The 19915-nt window shown below is 32.3% G+C and overlaps 1 protein-coding gene across 1 annotated transcript in view; it reads left to right on the top strand.

Annotated features, from left to right (window-relative positions):
* LOC140433972 (uncharacterized) overlaps positions 1–19915 on the top strand; it is a 151964-nt gene that overhangs the window by 44125 nt on the left and 87924 nt on the right. Inside the window, exons 9-14 of the mRNA XM_072521942.1 lie at positions 7800–8061; positions 8224–8423; positions 10711–10903; positions 16117–16216; positions 16281–16385; positions 19572–19727. Of these exons, the coding sequence (XP_072378043.1) occupies positions 7800–8061; positions 8224–8423; positions 10711–10903; positions 16117–16216; positions 16281–16385; positions 19572–19727 (1016 nt within the window). The remainder of the gene's footprint in view (positions 1–7799; positions 8062–8223; positions 8424–10710; positions 10904–16116; positions 16217–16280; positions 16386–19571; positions 19728–19915) is intronic.

The following is a 19915-nucleotide window of genomic DNA, read 5'->3' on the forward strand; positions in this document are numbered from 1 at the left end:
CCTACCTTTGTTCAAATGTGGCCTTAAAGTGTTTCTAATACGAAATTAGTTTATAAAATCGAGTTTCTTTTAGTTTTAGAAAACAAATCCACACGATAGGTGATAATTGCTCAGCTTCTCACTGCTACAACTATTAAATTTTCGGAAAACTATCAAGAAAACTCTAGAAAAGCCGCAAAATTGCGTTGTAAGTTCTACACGAACCAATACTTTTTCATACAAAAGACCACCAAAGAAAGGAAAAGAAAAAAAATTAAAGATAAGTTTTTTATCTGGCGCCGGCCATTGTCCAGTAAGAATTTATTTAAAATAAGTTGTACTACTAATAGGATTGAGATCTGTTTAAAAATACAAAAAGAAGAATTCTATCAAGCTATTTTTGACATTAACCTTTAAAATAAGAAATAGGCTTTTTGGTTTGTTTATTTTTAATTCAAAGTTTATTATTCGTTTAAATTTATACTTATTTTTGTTTTAGGCTGTACAAAATCAAGGAAAGAACGAATAGATCATCTCAGAGACCAAATAAGACTTGGGAATGCATTAATTTTCGATGAAATCTTGTGGAGTTGTTAACAATTATTTAACCAAAATTAAAATAATAAAACTTTATTTCAATAATTTATTCTGAATTCTTTGGACCTGTAACAAGGTTGGATATGATCCTCACTATCTTTACTCTATCTACTGCTGCTCTGAAGAGTTCTATAGAACTGTATTTAAACCAGTCCCTTAAATTCTTCAACCATGACATTCTGCTTCTTCCTATACTCCTTTCTCCTCTTATCTTTCCCTGTATTATCAGCCCTGTATTATCATTGTGGTTATTATTTCGCATTCTTTGCCAATTTCTCGCAATACTTCCGTGTTTGTTTTCTTCTGTGTCCATGATATTATAAGCATCCTCCTGTAACACAACATTTCAAAGGACTGTAACTTATTTATGTGTTTTTGCTTTAATATCCAGCTTTCAAGTCCATATTGCAGTATCGAAAACACGTAGCATCTTAGTGATCCTATTCTCAGTTCTAATCTAAGGTCTTTGTTGCAGAGAATTGTTTTTATTTTTACAAACGCATTTCTTGCTATTTATATCGTTGCTCTTATTTCGGTTGTTTGATCATTTTTGTCTGAAATCCAGGTTTCTAGGTATTTGTATTTATCAACCCTTTCTATCGGTACATTTCCCAAACGTATGTTTGTTGGTATATTTGTTTTCTTTGTTATTATCATGCATTTGGTCTTTTTTATATTCATTTTAGTCCATATTTTTCACAGAAACTTTTTATTTTTTTTTAGCAGTAATTGGAGTTGTTCAGCAGAGCTTGCCATAATCACGGTATCATCTGCATATTTTATGTTGTTAATAGATCTTCCGTTAATTATTATTTCTTCACTTTGAGATATTAATGCTTCTTCAAAAATGGCTTTACTGTATATATTAAATAGTAATGGGGACATAATACATCCTTGCCTAACTCCTCTCCTGATTTCAATTTCTGGACTGGGTTCGTTACCTATTACGATTTGTGCTCTTTGATTCCATTAGAGGTTTGTTATTATTTGTAAGTCCCTATGGTCTATGGTTTTTGTCTTTAGAATTTGGACTAATTTTTCATGTCTTACTTTGTCAAATGCTTTTTCAAAATCAATGTAACAAACATGCACATCAACATTCATATCTATGCATCTTTGAGCTAACACATTAAAAGCAAATAACGCTTCTCTGGTTCCTGGTCCGTTTCTGAACCCAAACTGACTATCATCTATTCCTTTTTCCAGTTTTTTATTTATACGACCATGTATTATTTTCAGGAATAATTTGAGAATGTGACTTATTAGTGATATTGTTCTGTATTCACTGCATCATTTAGCGTTTGTATTTTTAGGGATAGCACAAAAGGTGGAGAGTAACCATTGTTTCGGTATGTGTCCTGTTTTGTATACTGAGTAAAATAAGTCTACTATAATGTCTAAGGTTTCACCATTTATGCATTTTAAGTTTCTATAGGAATTTGGTCTGGACCTACGGCTTTACCATTTTTGCTGTTTTTTAATGCCGTTTAATTTCCTCTTTTAATATCTTTAAAACCATATCCTCTTCTACTTCTATCTCCATATGTTCTGTTCTATTGTCTTTAAACAGTTCATTGATGTATTCTGTCCATCTTTTTAATTTGGCGTTAGTATTCAACACAAGTTTCCCATTTGCATCTTTCAGTATTCCCGGTTTTCTTGTTCTATTGTTGTGAATTAATTCTTTAATTTTTTATGTGCGTTAAAACTATCATGTCTTTTCTGGTATTCTGGTATTCTTCAGTGTTGTAATATTTTCCTTAGCGTCACACATATTTTCTGTAACTTGAACTAATTTATCAAGACAAGAAAAAATTATATACACTTTCTGAAGTTGCAAAAATGTTACACAGCTAGAGTTAATTGCAAATGCATGACCTCCACATAAATTGAGATGTGTAAAGACACAAACATGATTTTGCTCATTTTGTGAATTTCATTACACACTCCTACACAATTGTAGATCCAATCTATTATTTTCCAGTGCATTTATAATATCACTGCTTATTCAAAATATGAACAAGCTTTTTATGTGACTGCAACGTGTATTACAATGTGTACTATTTTTTTATAAAAGAAAACATAAAGTAAACATTAAAACTATTTTATGTTATGTACCAGAGTGTAATTTTATATGTTTAAATTTTTTTTCGTTATTTCTTGATTTTAATTTTATTAGTTTTATGCCAATTTGGAGGCCCCACATATCACAGGCCCGAGGCGAACCGCCCCCCCCCACTCTCCCTAGTTATGCCACTTGTTGCAATAACCATACAATACATTACATTTAAATGATATAAAATGTATTTTTTAATAATTTAGTTTTGGTGTTAAGTACCTTACTGCATTTTGACAATAATAGATAAATATTTTAATGCATTTTAATTACAGTTTAAAGTTTTAATAGATTCAGCACAACCATATATATAACCTCGCCAAAAGCAATACTTCCACAGATAACTTGCAGTTTTAATTAAATCCTTTATCCAGGTAATAAATATTTATTTTGTTTCGCTTTTCTCATAAACGTTGTTTTCAGAACAGATTTTCATTAAATTGTTTACTTTTAAATTATTTGATTATATCCGTTTAAATTTGCTAGAATTTGCTTGAATTTTTAAAGCATTATTTTTGTTAATATTATTATTTTTCATTGTAATATTTTTTAACTAATTTGAACACTAAGATTTTAAGCTATTATGGATCTAGTTCTAGATTTTTCTGCGCTACCACTCTGGACCTTATTTGATTTGGACTTAACCCTGCGTTGGTGTGGTGCCTAAAACTTACGTGTCTGGTGTGGTGGGGCGTGACCTACCCCATAGCAAAATATGTATTGTAAAACTCAATACTTGAGTATCTGCATCAAAAGTATATACTTTTCGTTTGAAATAGTGCGTACTATTAAAAAAATTGAAAAAGTATTATAAGCTCAAACAATTTATTTCACATTTCAAAAATAGCAGAAATAGCAACTTAAAATCATTACATTTTTCTGAAATGATAAAAAACTAAAGACTTCTGAACACAAAACACAAGACAAAATTTTCTTTATTGATTTATAAACAAATAAACATTATAAAGAATAATACATACATCAATAAAACTTACAACATCATTTGTTCTAAACAAACAAAATGTCTGCAATCATAACACACGTAGCGACTTTTTCTGTCTCTTGTTCTGAGACACACCACACATCTACCTTGACGACTGACGTTTAGGCAACGATTCATCACAATCTGCAGTCTTATAGCCCGGTGTCTCACGCAGTTTTCTCGGCAACCGAGGATTCTGTTGTCTTTCTTCCATATAATCTGCTATCAGTGACAAACTAAGATATTTCAAATATTATCGACGCTTCAGTGTATAGTCATTATTGTTGATCTTATAGATTACTTAGAAGTTATGTACCTGATAACTGGTCAACCCCTCCTTTAGCAACATTGTAGAATATGACTATTTCTGGCTTCCTAGCGTTTCCCGTAGTTGAGTCTATTCTGTCATCATGGTGTATTGTTGATACCAACAGAGCATTTTTGTTTTTCTTTGGGATATAGGATACTATGGTTGTATTTTTTGGAAACCAAAAAGGGTAGAATACTGTTCTCAATTTTTTGTGTTGACCATTGTGGAAGGAATTTGTTTCTTGTTGTTTCGGACAGTACCCACAGATGTTAATTGGTATTCTTCAAGAAGTTGTTGCATTAATGGATAATTAGTGAACCAATTATCGAATGTGATATTTCGTTTGCTGCCAGACACTGGTGAAATCAATCGTTAAACTACATCTATAGGCTTCGTACTCAGTTTAAAAGGACCATCTGGTTGAGAACCACAATAAATTTTCAAGTTTATAGTATAATAACATCTTGAATCGACTAAAGCAAAGATTTTGATTCCATAACGAGCCGGTTTATTTGGAATGTATTGCCGAAAAGGGCACCTGCCACGAAATGCCTTCAATTTTTCATCAACAGTGAGATACACGCCAGGTGTATAGGCAGACTGAAAATTGTCAATTACTCTTTCGAAAACACCTCTTATTGGGGCTAATTTATCGATTTTGATTCTATCTACGCGTGTAGCTCCATTGTGAAACCGCAAACACCTTAGCAGAAATTGAAAGCGTTTTAGAGACATAGTTTTCTTGAATATTGGCATTTCTATGCCGTCATTTGCCCATAAATCTTCAAGGTTTAGCCTGGACGATCGATGAATTCCTGCTAAATAAAGTAATCCAAATAAAGCCTTGATTTCTTGCTCGGAGGTCTCTTTTACTACGTATTGGTGATCATCGTTGTAACGTTTACTTACTGAATTGATTTTCTCATTAGTATGTTTTACAATATCAGCATTGAGTATGTCATCAATGAAAAGCTTCCAACAATCATTTGCAGTTTCTTCTTTAGTGTGTCGTTTCACGCCAGGTAATTAAGAAATTATATTTTCGGCTCTAGTGCAAACCGATCGTAGTTCTATGTTTTTAGCCCATTTCTTCACTTTATCTTTGAGTTATTAATATCTAGCAAATGTACTCACATCATCTCTATGCTCTTGTTCACTTTTATCTTTGTCGCCATCTTATTCTGTGTCTGTATCATGAGAGCTTTCACTAACATTGTCGAGCTGCACTTCGTCTTCGGAATCAGGAATAGCCTCATCTTAATCACTTTGTACCTCTTCCCAGAATCGTAGCAACCTTGCTTGCTCTTGTTTATAACTACACATATTTATAACCAATTTTGAGCACAACAACCAGAGTAAAAAACAAAAAAATCACGTGAAGTTCGGAAAAAATGTCCAAGCATCAACAATGATTAACCGACTGACGGCAGAGGTATGGTGGGGTGTGACATACCCCTGCGACATATTCTGACATCTATGTAAGTGGGTATTAAAGAAATTATGAAAATAACAATGCTACTCGATAGAGTGATGTTATAGTAACAGCTACTGAATAATAGAGTGCGGTAAGATGCTGTTTTTGAGAGAAATTCTATTTTTTGCATGCGTGGGTTATATCACACCCCACCACACCAACACAGGATTACTAGTGCTCCGATTCTTTAATTTTCTTTTTATTCAAACATCAACAATAATACAATATTTATTTAAAACATATTTAAGACATATTATAAATATAGTATTGCTCACAAAATGCTGCCCTGTGTGATTCCTGCTTTGACTGGTCTTAGTTCTGAATATTCGCCTTCCTGTTTAATTCTAAGAAGTCTGTCTTACAAATATGACTGTATTAAATAAACATCATCTAGCCTCAAAACTCTGTTGAACGTAGGCCTCTTCTTCGTGTTTTCAACCCTTCTCTTGTCTTCCCTTGGTCTTAATTTCAATAACCTTTTTGTCCGTCGACAATTTGTCGTTCTAGCTATATGTCCTGTCTATCTCCATTTTAGTCTCGCTATCTTTTCGATGACTTCAATCACCTTGGCTCTTCTCCTGACCTCTTCGTTTTTTATTTTGTCTCGCAGAGTTATTCCTAACATGGATCGTTCGATTCTTCTCTGTGTGACTCTTTGGTAGCTGACGCTTTTGTCAAAGTAAGTGTTTCTGCTCCGTAACACTGGAAGGACTCATTGATTAAATACTTTTCTCTTCGGGCAAGTGAGCAGCTCACTTTTAACAGTTTCTCTCAGTTTTCCATATGCTGCCCACCCAAGGCCGATTTTTTTTTTCAGTTTAGCCTTTTTAGGATTAATAGAGGTTTTTATTAGTTTAGATAGTTCTTTAGGTACTATGCTTTATTATTTCTTGATTAGTACTACTCAATTGCATTCAGCACTTTTATCATCATCGTTTTCGGCTTGATGAAAATTTTTCATTTCGTGATTTTGAAATACGAGTACATTTGCTAAGTATGAAGCAAACCGATTGGCTTTATGTTTTTGGTCACGTTCCCATGTTCCATTTTCTTTTTTAATATATTACATTGTTATATTTATTCCTTTTGTACACATCCACAACGAGTAGTTAGTGGTTTGATCATCTGTCACATCGTATAGGTATTGGTTTATTAATTAATTTTTGTATAAATATATTTCTCTTTTTAACGTTGGGTGAGGTTGTTTAATACTTTTAATTTCTGCAGTTCTGTTTTTTTTATTATTATTTTCCTGGCTTTTTTTGCACCAGTTCTAAAATTTCTTTGGTATAATTTTGACCCTTGGTTTTTCTTTTAATTTATTTGGCATTGTTCCATGCTACTTTTTGTATTTTTGTATAGATGTTTGCTAGTTTTTTTATTTCTTCATCAAGTTGTTCATTTGTTTTGATTGGTACATTTAGATCATTTCTGTCACTTAACTCCTGTCTAAAACTAGCCCAGTTTGTCCTGTTATTGGTTAAGGTAGGGCTATTTTTACTTAGTATAATTTGCTTAAGAGCATAGGCGCAAAATTTCAGGCCAATGCTTTTTAAATGCATTCATTTTTTTTCGAATCCTAAAAAAACTAATCTTTCGAGGGACTTTAAGCCCTCGGTAATAATGCAATCTTTCATTCTGCGTTTAAATTTTTTAAAAATATTTGTTAGTTTTCTCAGGATTCGAAAAAAATGATTGCATTTAAAAAGCATTGGCCCGAAATTTTGCGCCGAGTGATTAGAACTTCGACTATCAGTTTTTTTTATTTTTACATAATTTGTTGCAATACCCACTTAGTGAAATATAAATGTACAAATTTGTATTCCACTACTGAATATTATATACAATAAAAATAATTACTCCTTATCTTTAGTTTTTTTAAATGGATCAAACAGAAATAGCTGCTACAGAAACCAATTTCTTGAAGAGTTTGAAGAAACCTAAATTTATGGATTTTAAAAATATCGTGAGTTGGAATCTTTTAGTTATATATGGATGTGGATATATGATACACCCGTTTAAAAACAAGATGGATTATATTAGATTTATACCAAAACTTGGATACCTTCGTAAGTAATTATAAAGATGTATGATATCAGAAAGGCTATTTACTATGTTGTTTTTTTTGTACCCCAAATCTAACATATCTTGTGCCCCACGTGTTTGTTGTGAGTTTATTTTAGTTTTATTTGGAAAAAAAGGTAAAAGACTTTTGTAAGAAATATAGAACAAATCTAAGGAAATTTAAGTTCACAAATAACTCTAGTCAACACATATTTTGTGACATGAAGATTTTTTTATTTTATTATATATTATATTTTTATTTTATTTTATTTTATAGTCGGTATCTTTATCTTGCAATTAACAAGTGAACTTATCAATTTTCACTACTTGGAAGGAACCGTTACGGAAATAGTATCAGCTTCGTTTCTGACCCTCACCCATGCTGTTCAACTTGTAAAAGTGTTGTTTATGTATAAATACATGAGGGACATTGAAGTTCTAATTGAATCCATAAATCGCCCGGAGTTTCAACCGAAATCTGACTATCAACGTAAAATTTTAAGGTCCTATATCCGAGCAGCGAAATGGATTTTGGGAGGGTAAGTAAAACAAGCTCTAAAATAATTATGGAATACTTATTATATTTATATATACTCACTAGAAACCATAATATAAATAAATGTCATTTTAATTACAATTATTGTGTTTTTTTTTTTTAAATAATGTGAAATACTGAAAGTGTTTTAAATATTTTTTTATAGATTTTGGAGCGCGTGCACGCTTACCTGTTGGAGTTGGGCTTTATATCCCATATTAGAGGAAGAATTAAGATTGCCTCTAGCAGGATGGTTTCCTTTTGATTTATCGAAGAACATTAATTTTGCCATTGCTTACATATTTGTAATTATAGGGGCTTGGTTTAACGGCATTTGCAATATTGCTATAGACGCATTGCTTTCAGGTAACTAAATTTGTTGTACTTATTTGACAAAATTATAGTAAAATATGTTTACTAGTTAACAGTATCAGTTTTGGAAATATTGGGCCAGCTAATCTCTGGAAAATTGAAATATCTACTACTACTAAGGATTTCCACAGTTTTCACTGTCTTCCTTCACTCAACCGTTTTCTCCAATTTTCCCTGTCATTCCAGTCTCCATCTCGCAGGGTTCTTTTCTCCATAGCCTCGTCGATTTCATCTCTGAATGACCTTCGGGGTCTTCCTCTCTTTCTTCTTCCAATCGGGCTCCATTCTGTGATTTTGTTTATCCAGCGTCCTCTGTCCGCTCTTCTGACGTGGCCGTACCAGGATAGTCTCTTCTCCTCTATATAGTCGATTATGTCTGATTGCACTCCCATTCTCCGCTGAATCTCTGCGTTTTCAATTCTGTCTCTTTTTGTAAGTCTACAGCTTCTCCTCAGGAACTCCATTTCTACTGCTCTTATTCTACCTCTATTTCTCTTGTTTATTGTCCAGTTTTCGGACCCATAAGTCAGGATACTTCTTGTCAGGGTGTTATATATTCTCTTTTTTGTCTTTATCGTAATGTTCTTATCCCACAACACTGAGTTTAGTTGTCTTATACAGTTTCTTGTTTGTCTCAGTCTGTTGTTTATATCTTCTTCTGTTGTTCCCTGGTTCGATATTATGGTTCCTAAATACTTGAATTTATCTGTTCCATTTATTTGTCTTCCCTCGTCTATCTCTAGGTTTCTCATATCCTTGTTTTCTGTTGTTAGGTATTTGGTTTTCTCTAAGTTTATTTCCATTCCGTTGTTTTTATATTCTTCTTCTAGTTTTCTGAGCATAAAGCTGAGATCTTCTTCATCTTGTGCGATGACTACTTGATCGTCGGCAAAACTTAAGGTGTATAGGTATTCGTCTCTTACTGGTATGCCCATTCCTTCGCACTTTCTCCTCCATGGTTTGAGTGTCTTTTCCAAGAATATTTTAAACAGAGTAGGGGACGTAGCACAGCCTTGTAGAAGTCCTTTTGTCGTCTTAAATGGATTGTAGGCTTTATTTCCACATTTAATAGCTACTTTGTTTTCTTTGTATAGTGCTTTAACTGCTTTTATTAGTGTTTGTCGGATTCCGAGATCATTCATTGCTTCCCATAATTGAAATATCTAACAACAATAAAGTTTTCAAGCGATGATAATTCATTAAGTTTGTCAATAAGCATGTTATCCTGAGTAAGTACTGTATCCAGAGGTCGGTATACGCAAACTATATTAAATGTAAAAGAGTTATTATTAATAGTAAGTAAATAATTTCTATCCCTTGACGAGTACCTCTATCTCTACGAAATATAGTGAAATTATCAATGTTTACAGTAGCATTAGGGATAGAAGAATTAAGCCACGTTTCTGTCCACGGAGAATAATATGAGGTTTTTAAAGTTATACAGTACTTACAAATTCATTAAATTTGGACATAACTGAGTTTAGATTCATATTCATACAAAGCCGATCCGTAAATTTTGATGCAAAAGAAATATGAACGAAATATCATTATTATCTTTAAACAACTATTCACATATTTGATCGTAAGGTCATTTTCTCCATTATTTTTACAAGTTTCAAGCTCAGTGAAAAGTTTCTTTAAACTTTGTTTTCCAAAAGTTTATTTTTCTTACGAATAATTTTTCGAGTGTGGTGTTCAAAATTCATTATCAGTTTTATCATGCGAGGATAACTCTCATTTTGATTTGGTTTACCGACTCTATAAAATGTTTTCAAAAAAGAAAACACGACTTTCTTGACATCCAATGACTTTTACGTCTAAATTTATTTCATTCTTTTTATAATCTTTTTTATTTCGTGCGTCTCATGTAGGTTCAGGGACGCCTCTAACCAAAAAATTTTTGGAACGAGATATGCGGTCAGCGGCTTCATGGACAATGCTGTCGGTAAATTCTGTTGTTATAATAGATTCAAGTTAATTTAATTTATTTCAGAGTTCATATAGTTTATTATCAAAGTGTTCAATTTTTTTCTTAAAGTCCGCTTTAAACTCTACTAGTAAACTTTTGATTTCAGTAATGATTTAAGACATTTACGTTATTGGTCATTTCTTCTCTATTATGCTGTACATTTAATATTTACCCATAAAAATAAGTGATTTTTAAATTATAAATTTTTCGTTAATTCTTATATGAAAAACACAAAATTCATGTCAGTTAAAATTAAATAATAACAAACATTGATCAAACTATTATTAAAAATCCTTTTAATTTTTATTTTAGCTTTGATAATGGTGGTGGCAGCAGAGCTCACAATCCTTAATGATTCTTTAAAAAATATTCGAAACTTTTCAGAAGCAGAATTGGGAGTAACCTTTAAAAATGTTGGTGATAAGAATGAAGTTTGTCCCGAGTTACAAAAGATAATGAATAAAAAATTAATTGATTGCATAGTGCATCACAGAAATATTTTAAGGTAAGGCCATATCATTTTACTTTGTTTTAAGCAATGCATAATAAACTGTATATTTGCATCTTAGTTTTCTTGTTTCTAACTTTATGTTTGGATTTCTGAGTCGAAGATTGTAGTCTTGATCATATGGTATTTTAATGTCTTCTCGGTTTTGGTACAATCTTACAATTTTCAAATAATCATCTCGTAAACAATTTTTATATATTGCTCAACACGTTAAGCGCCGAACTATATTTTGAATTTAGAATATATTTCTAGAAAGATGTTAATAGTAAATAAAGAAATAATCATTAAGATTAAGCCAATTATCTAAAGCCAATAATAGCCAATAATCTAATATAAAATCTACACACGCGGCGCCTGATTAAAATATACTACGCCTATACTAATACTACGTTTGTGTTAGATAATATACATACCGCAGCAGGATGGTCAGACGTGTACAGACTTGCTTTTTGTATTCCGCCAAGAATTTGCATTTTTTAATATTTACATTTAGTCACAGCATATTGTTGTAATTTGTGTTCAGCATTTGTTTTAAACAGTGTCTTTTTGGGTGCGAAGTAGCAGTATTTGTTGTAAAAAGATATGTCTTACAAACATAAGGAAGCAGAAAGGCAAAGACTGGAAGCATTGACGGAAGAATGTTTACAACAGATTAACATTATTGACATGAGTGATGAAGAACTTGATTGATTATGAATCAGATACGAGTGATATAGAGCCATTTGCTGCTGATCCTGATGATGATTACGATTATAACAAAAATAAAGATATTGAAAATTCCGTTTCTCAATCAGAGGAAGAAGTTCTTTAAGTGAAAAAACAAAAAATTGCATCAAGTAAAAATCATACGTGTTCCTCGAATTCAGATGTCAATATACCTAAAAATGTACCACAAGTGTGGGGACCAACCATTACAAATTTTGTAGGAGTTCATAATGAAATACCCATTCAACTTCAAGGTAAAAGTGAATTAGACTCATTTCAACAATTCGTAACTGATGAGATATTTGAACTAATTGTTTTACAGACAACTATTTATGCTGATCAAAAAATTCTAGAAAAAATGACGAACGAAACCATTGGTCCAAAATCAAGAATAAATGAAATGACTTCAACAGATACAGCAGAAATGAAAAAAAAATTTTGGAGTCTTTCTCTAGATGGGACTCGATCGAAAACCAACCCTAAAAGATAATTAAAAACCATTTTGCTCTACAAAAATAAAATTTTAAGTGTTGTTTTGAATTACTACTACATATGTGGCACTTCTCCAATGAGTGTCCTCCAGAAAGTAAGCTACAAAGTTTAACCTCTACTATTCTAAATAAAAATTTCAAAATGTGCATGAAACTCGGTGAAACGTAAGTATTGACGAAAGCATGATTCCTTTTCTAGGCTTAATATCACTTCGTCAATATAGAAAGGAAAAAAAGAATTGGATTTAAAGTTTTCAATACAAGTTATGTCTAAAGGGTGTCTATACGTACCATGTGAAGATTTATTGTGGACTAAATAAAAGTATAGGTATACCCGTAGCCAACAAAATAGTTCTTGAACTTATGGATGGACTGCTGGGAGATGACCATATACTGTTCGCTGATGATTAGTATAATAGCGTCGGATTAGCTAAAGAACTAATTGCAAATAATAAACATTTGGTCAGTACATTACGGAGTAACGCTAAGAAAATAAATAAGGAAAGAAATTTGTGGAGAAGAGAAGAATGCTATAGTATTAGCTATGTGTAGGGACAAAAGGAATATTTTATTACATTATAAGTACTAAACACAAAGATAAAATAACGAAGGTTATTGCAAGAGAAGGAGGTGTCCGAAATAACCTACATAAACTTTTACACGCGACATCGAGTCAAATTTAAAATCATCCTAATTTTTTTACATGTATTTTGAATTTAAATCATAAATGTGAATATATTTTGTGGATCTCTTTTACATAATCTTCTTTATTGATGTCTGTATTTTGACTAGGTAAATGTATAGGCCAATTATCTCTCTAATTATGAAAATTGCTAATTTTTTTCCTTCATTTGCTGACTATTTTTTTATTTATTTAGTATTCTATTTATTATTTGTTAATGTAGAATAGGTAGAAAATTCGTACAAATTTCGAAAATTTTCTCTCACGTAACCGTTTAGATAGAGGTGCTTAGAAGCAAAACGCGTTAAGTCCAAAGACGTCACTTTTGAGAAAAGGGCAAAAAACGGTGGTCGCTTCATATTAAGATATTTTATTTTGAAAACATGTAAAATATGTTTAGATGTTTGAGTAAATTATTGTGCAGAAATCTTGAGTTCTCAAAAAATTTCTAAACGGCTCAATTATTATTTTGAAAATGGATTTTATCTGTTCTGCTCCCAAAAGTTGAATTTTTTGCATTTTGTATCTCAGTTTATGGAGTTTATTCATTTTGCTTTAATTTGAAAGTAATAACAACTAGTTAAGAAGTGAGTAAAGAATATATTGTATGATGATTTTATTACATTCTTAATGAAAATTGAAAAAAATAACATGTTAGACACATAATTCTGGTGCTTCTTCAGTTATACCACATAAATCTTCTTCCACTTCTGCACCAACTTCACCACTTCACTACGTCCTTCACAAGAAGCAAAAAAATTGACGTAAAACTTTAATCATGGATTAGATTGCCAATCAGACCCAAAATGCAATTCAGGAAGCCTTTTGACATCAAATAATTTTTTCTTGTTTACTAATGTATTGTCCTTAGCAATTTTTGAAGGATTAATGCTTAAAACATTTTCTTTCCCTTTCATAATGGATTTGAAATTACCAATGGAGTGGTAATAAAACTGTTCTGCTTGGATGAGAATCATGTGCTGGGATTTTGCTGCTCGCTTGAATTGGAACTTTTTTGAAGGCTGAAATTTAAAGTGCCATTGAGAAATAGGTTTAAAATGATCTACTGCCTCTTGCTTCCAATCAAAAATATCTACGTCAATACCTAGTTGTCTTATTGTAGCATACTTTTCAATTATTTTAACATAGCCATCTGGAGTCTCGATAATTTCTTTTTTGTTGAACTCTTTTTCGCAAAGACCGAATAAACGGTCTGGTGGTATAAAAGAATGGCCTCGTACTGGAAATATCAATTATATCTCTTCAACGTTCTTAGGAGCGAATAGAAGCCATCTGTGTAGCATAGCAATCATAGTTTTATTTTTGTTTTGGCCGCCGCAGCCATCTGCAAAAAGTTTTATCTTCTTAATTTGTTATGTATCTAAGTTTTGCAGACAATGAAATACACATGACGCTACCTCATTTGAACCTTTTGGATAAGTTCCTTCTGTCCATACGTAGCTAAAGCAATTATTTGGAGACATTTTGCACTAAGAACTACCAACAACAATAGAAAAATTGAAGAGGTAAAGTTGACGTCGATAGTAAGTCTCCTGATCTGGAATTTTGGGACTGGGCAAATTTTTCTGGCAATCGAATGAGAGCGTAAGAGTTTCATTTTCTTGTACTTTTAGTAATGCAAAAAAAGCTTTAGCCTTTTTTTGTGAATAGCTTGGGTAGCTTTTAAAGATGCGGTTTGCCGAGGATCGGTTGTTTGCTTTATTTTTTCTGAAAGTTCCAGTCACGTCGAGCATATATCGACCCTAGGTGAACCAAAGCCCAAATTAAACTTATGCACAAAAATCTGGAGAAAGTACGAATGTTTCACTTTCAAGTTCTCGTTGGCTTGAGCGTTGTACATATTTGCTAACTTTTCTATACTCAAATCAGAGGAACTTCGACGAGTATTGCTACGACAATAATGCGATTCTAAACACTTTAAAGAGCTGATGTATTTTATAACACCTTGTTGTCTCTCATTGAATTTGTTAGAAATGCGGTCACCACCTCTTCTTTTCTGAGCAACATTACCATAGATTGCATAATTGTGGAGGATAGTCTGTATTCTAGAGTTACCAATCCCTAGAATAAGTCGAAAAGCCCGTTCACATACTTGAACATCTTCACCTTCACCCAATTTCCTTACGAAAAATCTTCCTGTGAAATTGTTTTCTTTTCTGTTTCCAGCTGATCTTTTTTGGCGACTACTGCGTGGAATTACTACTGTGTGTTTCATAATGTAGCTATCTTGATCACTTTTCTTTTCAGTTGCAAAAAAACATCTCGAAATGCTGTAACATTCTCGTAGGTCAATTCATTACATTTGTATATCTTTTTCTTAGCGTGATTGCAGTCTGGCATTATAATGGGCCCATGTGGTGCCGAATATCTAGAAACAAAAAGAGATTTTAGTTTATCATTCTTCAATTTTATTCTAGATTATTACCTATAGTTTAACAGTCATAATGTTTTGTATTTAAAACTCAATTGTGTATATAATTTTCTATATTTTTTTGACGGAATACACGGTAGACAGTCAGTACTAAATACTGTGATGGTAGATTTTTTCTTGTACCAAAATGTTAAATTAAAGTGTAAAAATATACAAGAAGTATTAGTTATAACGTACAAAATGGTTGTTTTTTGTGTAAAATAAACGAACTATAGGGTTAAGTTTTTTAATTACACTTTAAGTGCCTAAGTCGTATCACATATGAGTAGAGAAAAAAATGGCCAAAAGAAAGAAAAATTACTTACCTTAATTTTTTTGCAACTGCTATCTTAGTAGAAGTAGGATTACCTTTCCTCTTTCTCGCTTTAGATGGAGACACAACTGAAGGGGATTGTTCCATTTCCGGGGATAAATTTCAATACAATTATTAATATTAACCGCAAAACACCTCTCAGCACGTGGTCAGATAAAATTTACAAAGAAATCGACTGTACTCTCTATACTAAAATAAAATACTGACTGCTGACTGATATCTACTTCTGTAAATGTAGCGCCACCTCACGTGGGTCTACAGCATGCTTGTGGTTCGTTGGAATCGTTGCGGTGGACTTGACCTGTTTTGGTCTTTAAGCGGAGGAGACTTTATCTGTTTTGCTTCCAAAGTAACTTTTAGTCGATTGAAATGTATTGGAATTAATTCGTTTTGACGGTAAATAAAGTGTTGTACCTATAGAATGGACTCTGGGGAACTAGTTAAGCTCAATATCTCATTTTCGACAAAAAGTGGATTTAACGCGTTTTGCTTCTAAGCACCTCGTTAATTTTACAGATATTTGTCCAGAAATTATTATATTAACACTTTTTAATATTTTTTTTATAGATTTAATGACGAATATCAAAATGTGTTTTCATACGTTGTCTTAGCCCAGTTTGTTGGCAGTGTGGTTCTTATATGTATTACCATGTTTGAGATGGCACTGGTAAGTGGCACTTATGTTATTAGGAAGTAAAATTCGGAAGGCAACAATATGACAACTTTTGTAGGCACCAGTTGGTAGTATTCACTTTTTTTCCATGTCCGGCTACCAATGCTGCATGCTTCTTGAAGTGTACCTAGTCTGTTATTATGGAAATGAAGTTATGTTACAGGTAAACTTTTATTATAACATAAAAAACAATAAACTTTACGTAATTCTATGACAAATTGTATTAATTGCAATATTTAGAATAACTCTTAAAGAGCTGTATGGAAACGTTCTAAAATCTATTTAATTCAAATCTATCCAAAATTGTTCTTCTAAATGATATACAGAGTGTTGCACCTAAAAGAAAAAAAGCCGTTTTCAGTTAACTTATTAATTCCCTTGAAAACGCTCAGAGCCTTCGATTTTGTTTCACTATCACATCTGCAGCATCCTAGGAGGTGGTGACATCACTTCCAATGCCTTAAATAGCATAAGACGTCGAATGATACGTTATTGTAAAGTTTGTTCGTTTCTCTATGTATTGATATTATATGATGCACGAACGTTCAATAATTTTTTAATTTTATTTGAGGTAGTTACTTAACTTATAATTGCCGAAATTTAAATAAAGCATAAATTTCCAAAAAAGTAACTTAAAAATAAACATGAATTGTATTAGTTAGTACATTTTTATTCTTACAAATACCCAATGTAGCACAGAAAATGGGGTAGCTCCCTTAACATACAGTTATAAAATTTTGAAAATTTTAATGGTTACAAAAGTTGTATATTATTCCAAAATTATATAAAATAATTTGTTTACGTGTCAAATAAATAGATGTTGACAATGTTGACCTATACTGTTCATGCAATAATAAAAATTTTGTACTTTCTGCTGTAGGTACATTCTGCAATATTTCTAGGGTAGTTTAAAGGCACTGATTACAATTTGTTGTTAATCTTTTAAAGTTAGTTGAGTTGCATAGATTATGTTTTTTAAGTGACTACATAAAAAGAAATCTAAAGGTGATAAGTCTTACAATCGGAGGTCCATTCAATGGGACCTCTTCCTTCAATCCATCTATGCGAAAACATTCGACCCATAATTGCATTTATTATCAGTAGCGATCTGTTGTGTGGTTTTTTAATTCTCGCCCTATGATTGGTACAGCAAACAGTTTAAAAGCAGTTTAAAAAAGCTATCATCGAACTTGGTCTTGGGATATTTTAATATATTCTTTATTATTATATAGTTAAAAAAAGAATATTGTTTTGAAGCTAATTAAGATATTCCTTATTAATGTACAGTTGAAAAAAGAATTTCCATAAAAACTAATATAGACAGTAGGTTTTCGAGATTAATTTGAAAACTATCAGCTATTAACATAGATTAAATAGTAATGCAATGTAAACAATGTCCTTAATATTATTTACACAGCAAGTAATTGTAATTCATACATTGTGTTTCGGACTTAAATGCTGTAAACTAAAATTACTTAGGACAATATTATTTAGTATATACCAGAAGTCTCGTCTAACCGACAAGACAAATCCCCCCACTAAAGGCTAGGTCTCAATACATCGTAGCGTGGAAACTGTTCTACTAGGTACAACAATCTGTCAGGTACATAAGTCTACAGACAATTCCGAGTTGTAGCATCAAAATGATTTTAATCTGGCAAGCTCGATCCCATTTTAAACCAATAATGTCAACTAAAATAAGATCTCTTGCGATATTGCCTAGTAAATTCACATTGTAATTGAGTCTTTCAACTCTTCCAACTACAACAGACATCGTAGCTACCTTTAGTAAAAACTAAATAGATAGAATCATTTAGTCATAATCCCATGGATGTAGCTTCGCAGCATTACCTGCTCGAGTAAGTTTGTAAACCAAATTTTCCAACCTGCGATTCCTCTCGTTAGGCAACACTTTTCCCAATAAGTCATAAATATTTTTGCCAAGTAATCATAGTACCCAAGAAACTAGCTGCGGTAACACAAATGTGTGTAAGTAACTCTTTTGCACAAGTTAGAATAGGGGGAAAAATATCAAATGCTTTCTGCGTTAATTCTGGACTGAGACAGGAAGATCCGTTGTCCCCATTGCTGTTTAACCTGGCCTTAGAATATGTCATGCGAAAAATATATCCAAAAATCAAACCAGTCATAATTGCTCTGGGAGCAAAAATCATACTCGCCTTTGCGGATGACGTAGACGCAGTAGCACATTCAACATTAGAAATTAAGGATATTTTTTTGAGCTTTGCGAATAAGGCAAAACATTACTATAAATGATCACAACTTCGAAGTGGTTAAAGAATTTAAATATCTAGGAGCAACAATCACAAATGACAACAAATTAGAGCAAGAAGTTAAAACGAGAATAATGACAGGAAACAGATCTTTCTTTGCAATGCAATATCTAATAAAGTCAAAACTTCTTTTACGAGACACAAAAATCCGGATATACAAGACCATAATACGACCAGCAGTCGCGTATGGAAGCGAAACATGGACGCTAGCAAAAAGAGAAATAAATAAATTGCTGGTGTAAGAACGTAAAATTCTTCGAATGATATATGTCCCTTGCAGAGATAGCGTGACGAACGAATGGAGGGGCATATACAATAACGAGCTAGAGTCTCTATTCGGAAAAGAAAATCTAGTCAGATATATAAAGGTCAATAGACTCAGATGGGCAGGGCATGTGATATGCAGAGGGAAGAAGGTCTGTAGGGCGGCCTAGAAAAAGGTGGAAAGATGTAGTCAAAGAAGATCTAGAGAAAATGGGAGTGCGACAATGGGAATTATTACCACACTGCCGACAAACATGGAAGGCAATAGTAAACGCGGCAAAGACTCACGAAGAGTTGTAGCGCCATTGATGATGATGATGATGATGATGATGATGATGATGATGATGATGATGATGATGATGAAGTAATCATAATAAAGCATAAAAGTGTTCGAAGGTGTATGTGTCATATTAAATCAACAAATCCACAGTTAATGACATTATTGTTACATCTATATCACGTTTTCAGATGATCTGTAGTGTGTCTTACGTGGAGTACTAGAGTGCTCAGACTCACAGTCTAAGACAAACACAAAAAGGCGTGGTTAGTATAGCTATTAAAAATATGGAATGAATCTTGTATAAATACGAGTGTGCCATAGAGTTACTTATTTTAAAAATATTGTTTTAAACATCATTCCAGTGCAGTAACCATAGCACTAACTAAGAAAAAAATACCATACCAATAGTGGTTAACCGTCTTTTGTTTAACATTTCATGTAACGATTTCATATAATATCGCTAGTTTTCTCTTTTGCTTTTTAATATTGAAACAAATATTTAAATTTTTAGAGCACTCAGTTAACTTACTCTGCCTATCAATGTTCTTGGGAAAATGCATCTGAGGAATTTAAGAAAAATTTATTATATTTTATGACACGAAGTCAGGTGGACATTAAAATTCTCGCCGGAAGCATTTTTACTCTAAACTTACCATGTTTTGTAACGGTAAGTATGAGAATTTAACTATATTGATCGAAAGTATATAACATATGGGATAACATTTTTATAACACCAAGGCCTAAAGTGAATCAACCTTCAATTTTGTGACATGACATAACTTAGTCAACAATCTTGGCGGTTATACAAATTTTTAGGTAAAATGTAATTACCAGTACAACAATTACAATAACTTA

Source organism: Diabrotica undecimpunctata, chromosome 2, assembly GCF_040954645.1.
Source record: "Diabrotica undecimpunctata isolate CICGRU chromosome 2, icDiaUnde3, whole genome shotgun sequence".
NCBI lineage: Eukaryota > Metazoa > Arthropoda > Insecta > Coleoptera > Chrysomelidae > Diabrotica > Diabrotica undecimpunctata.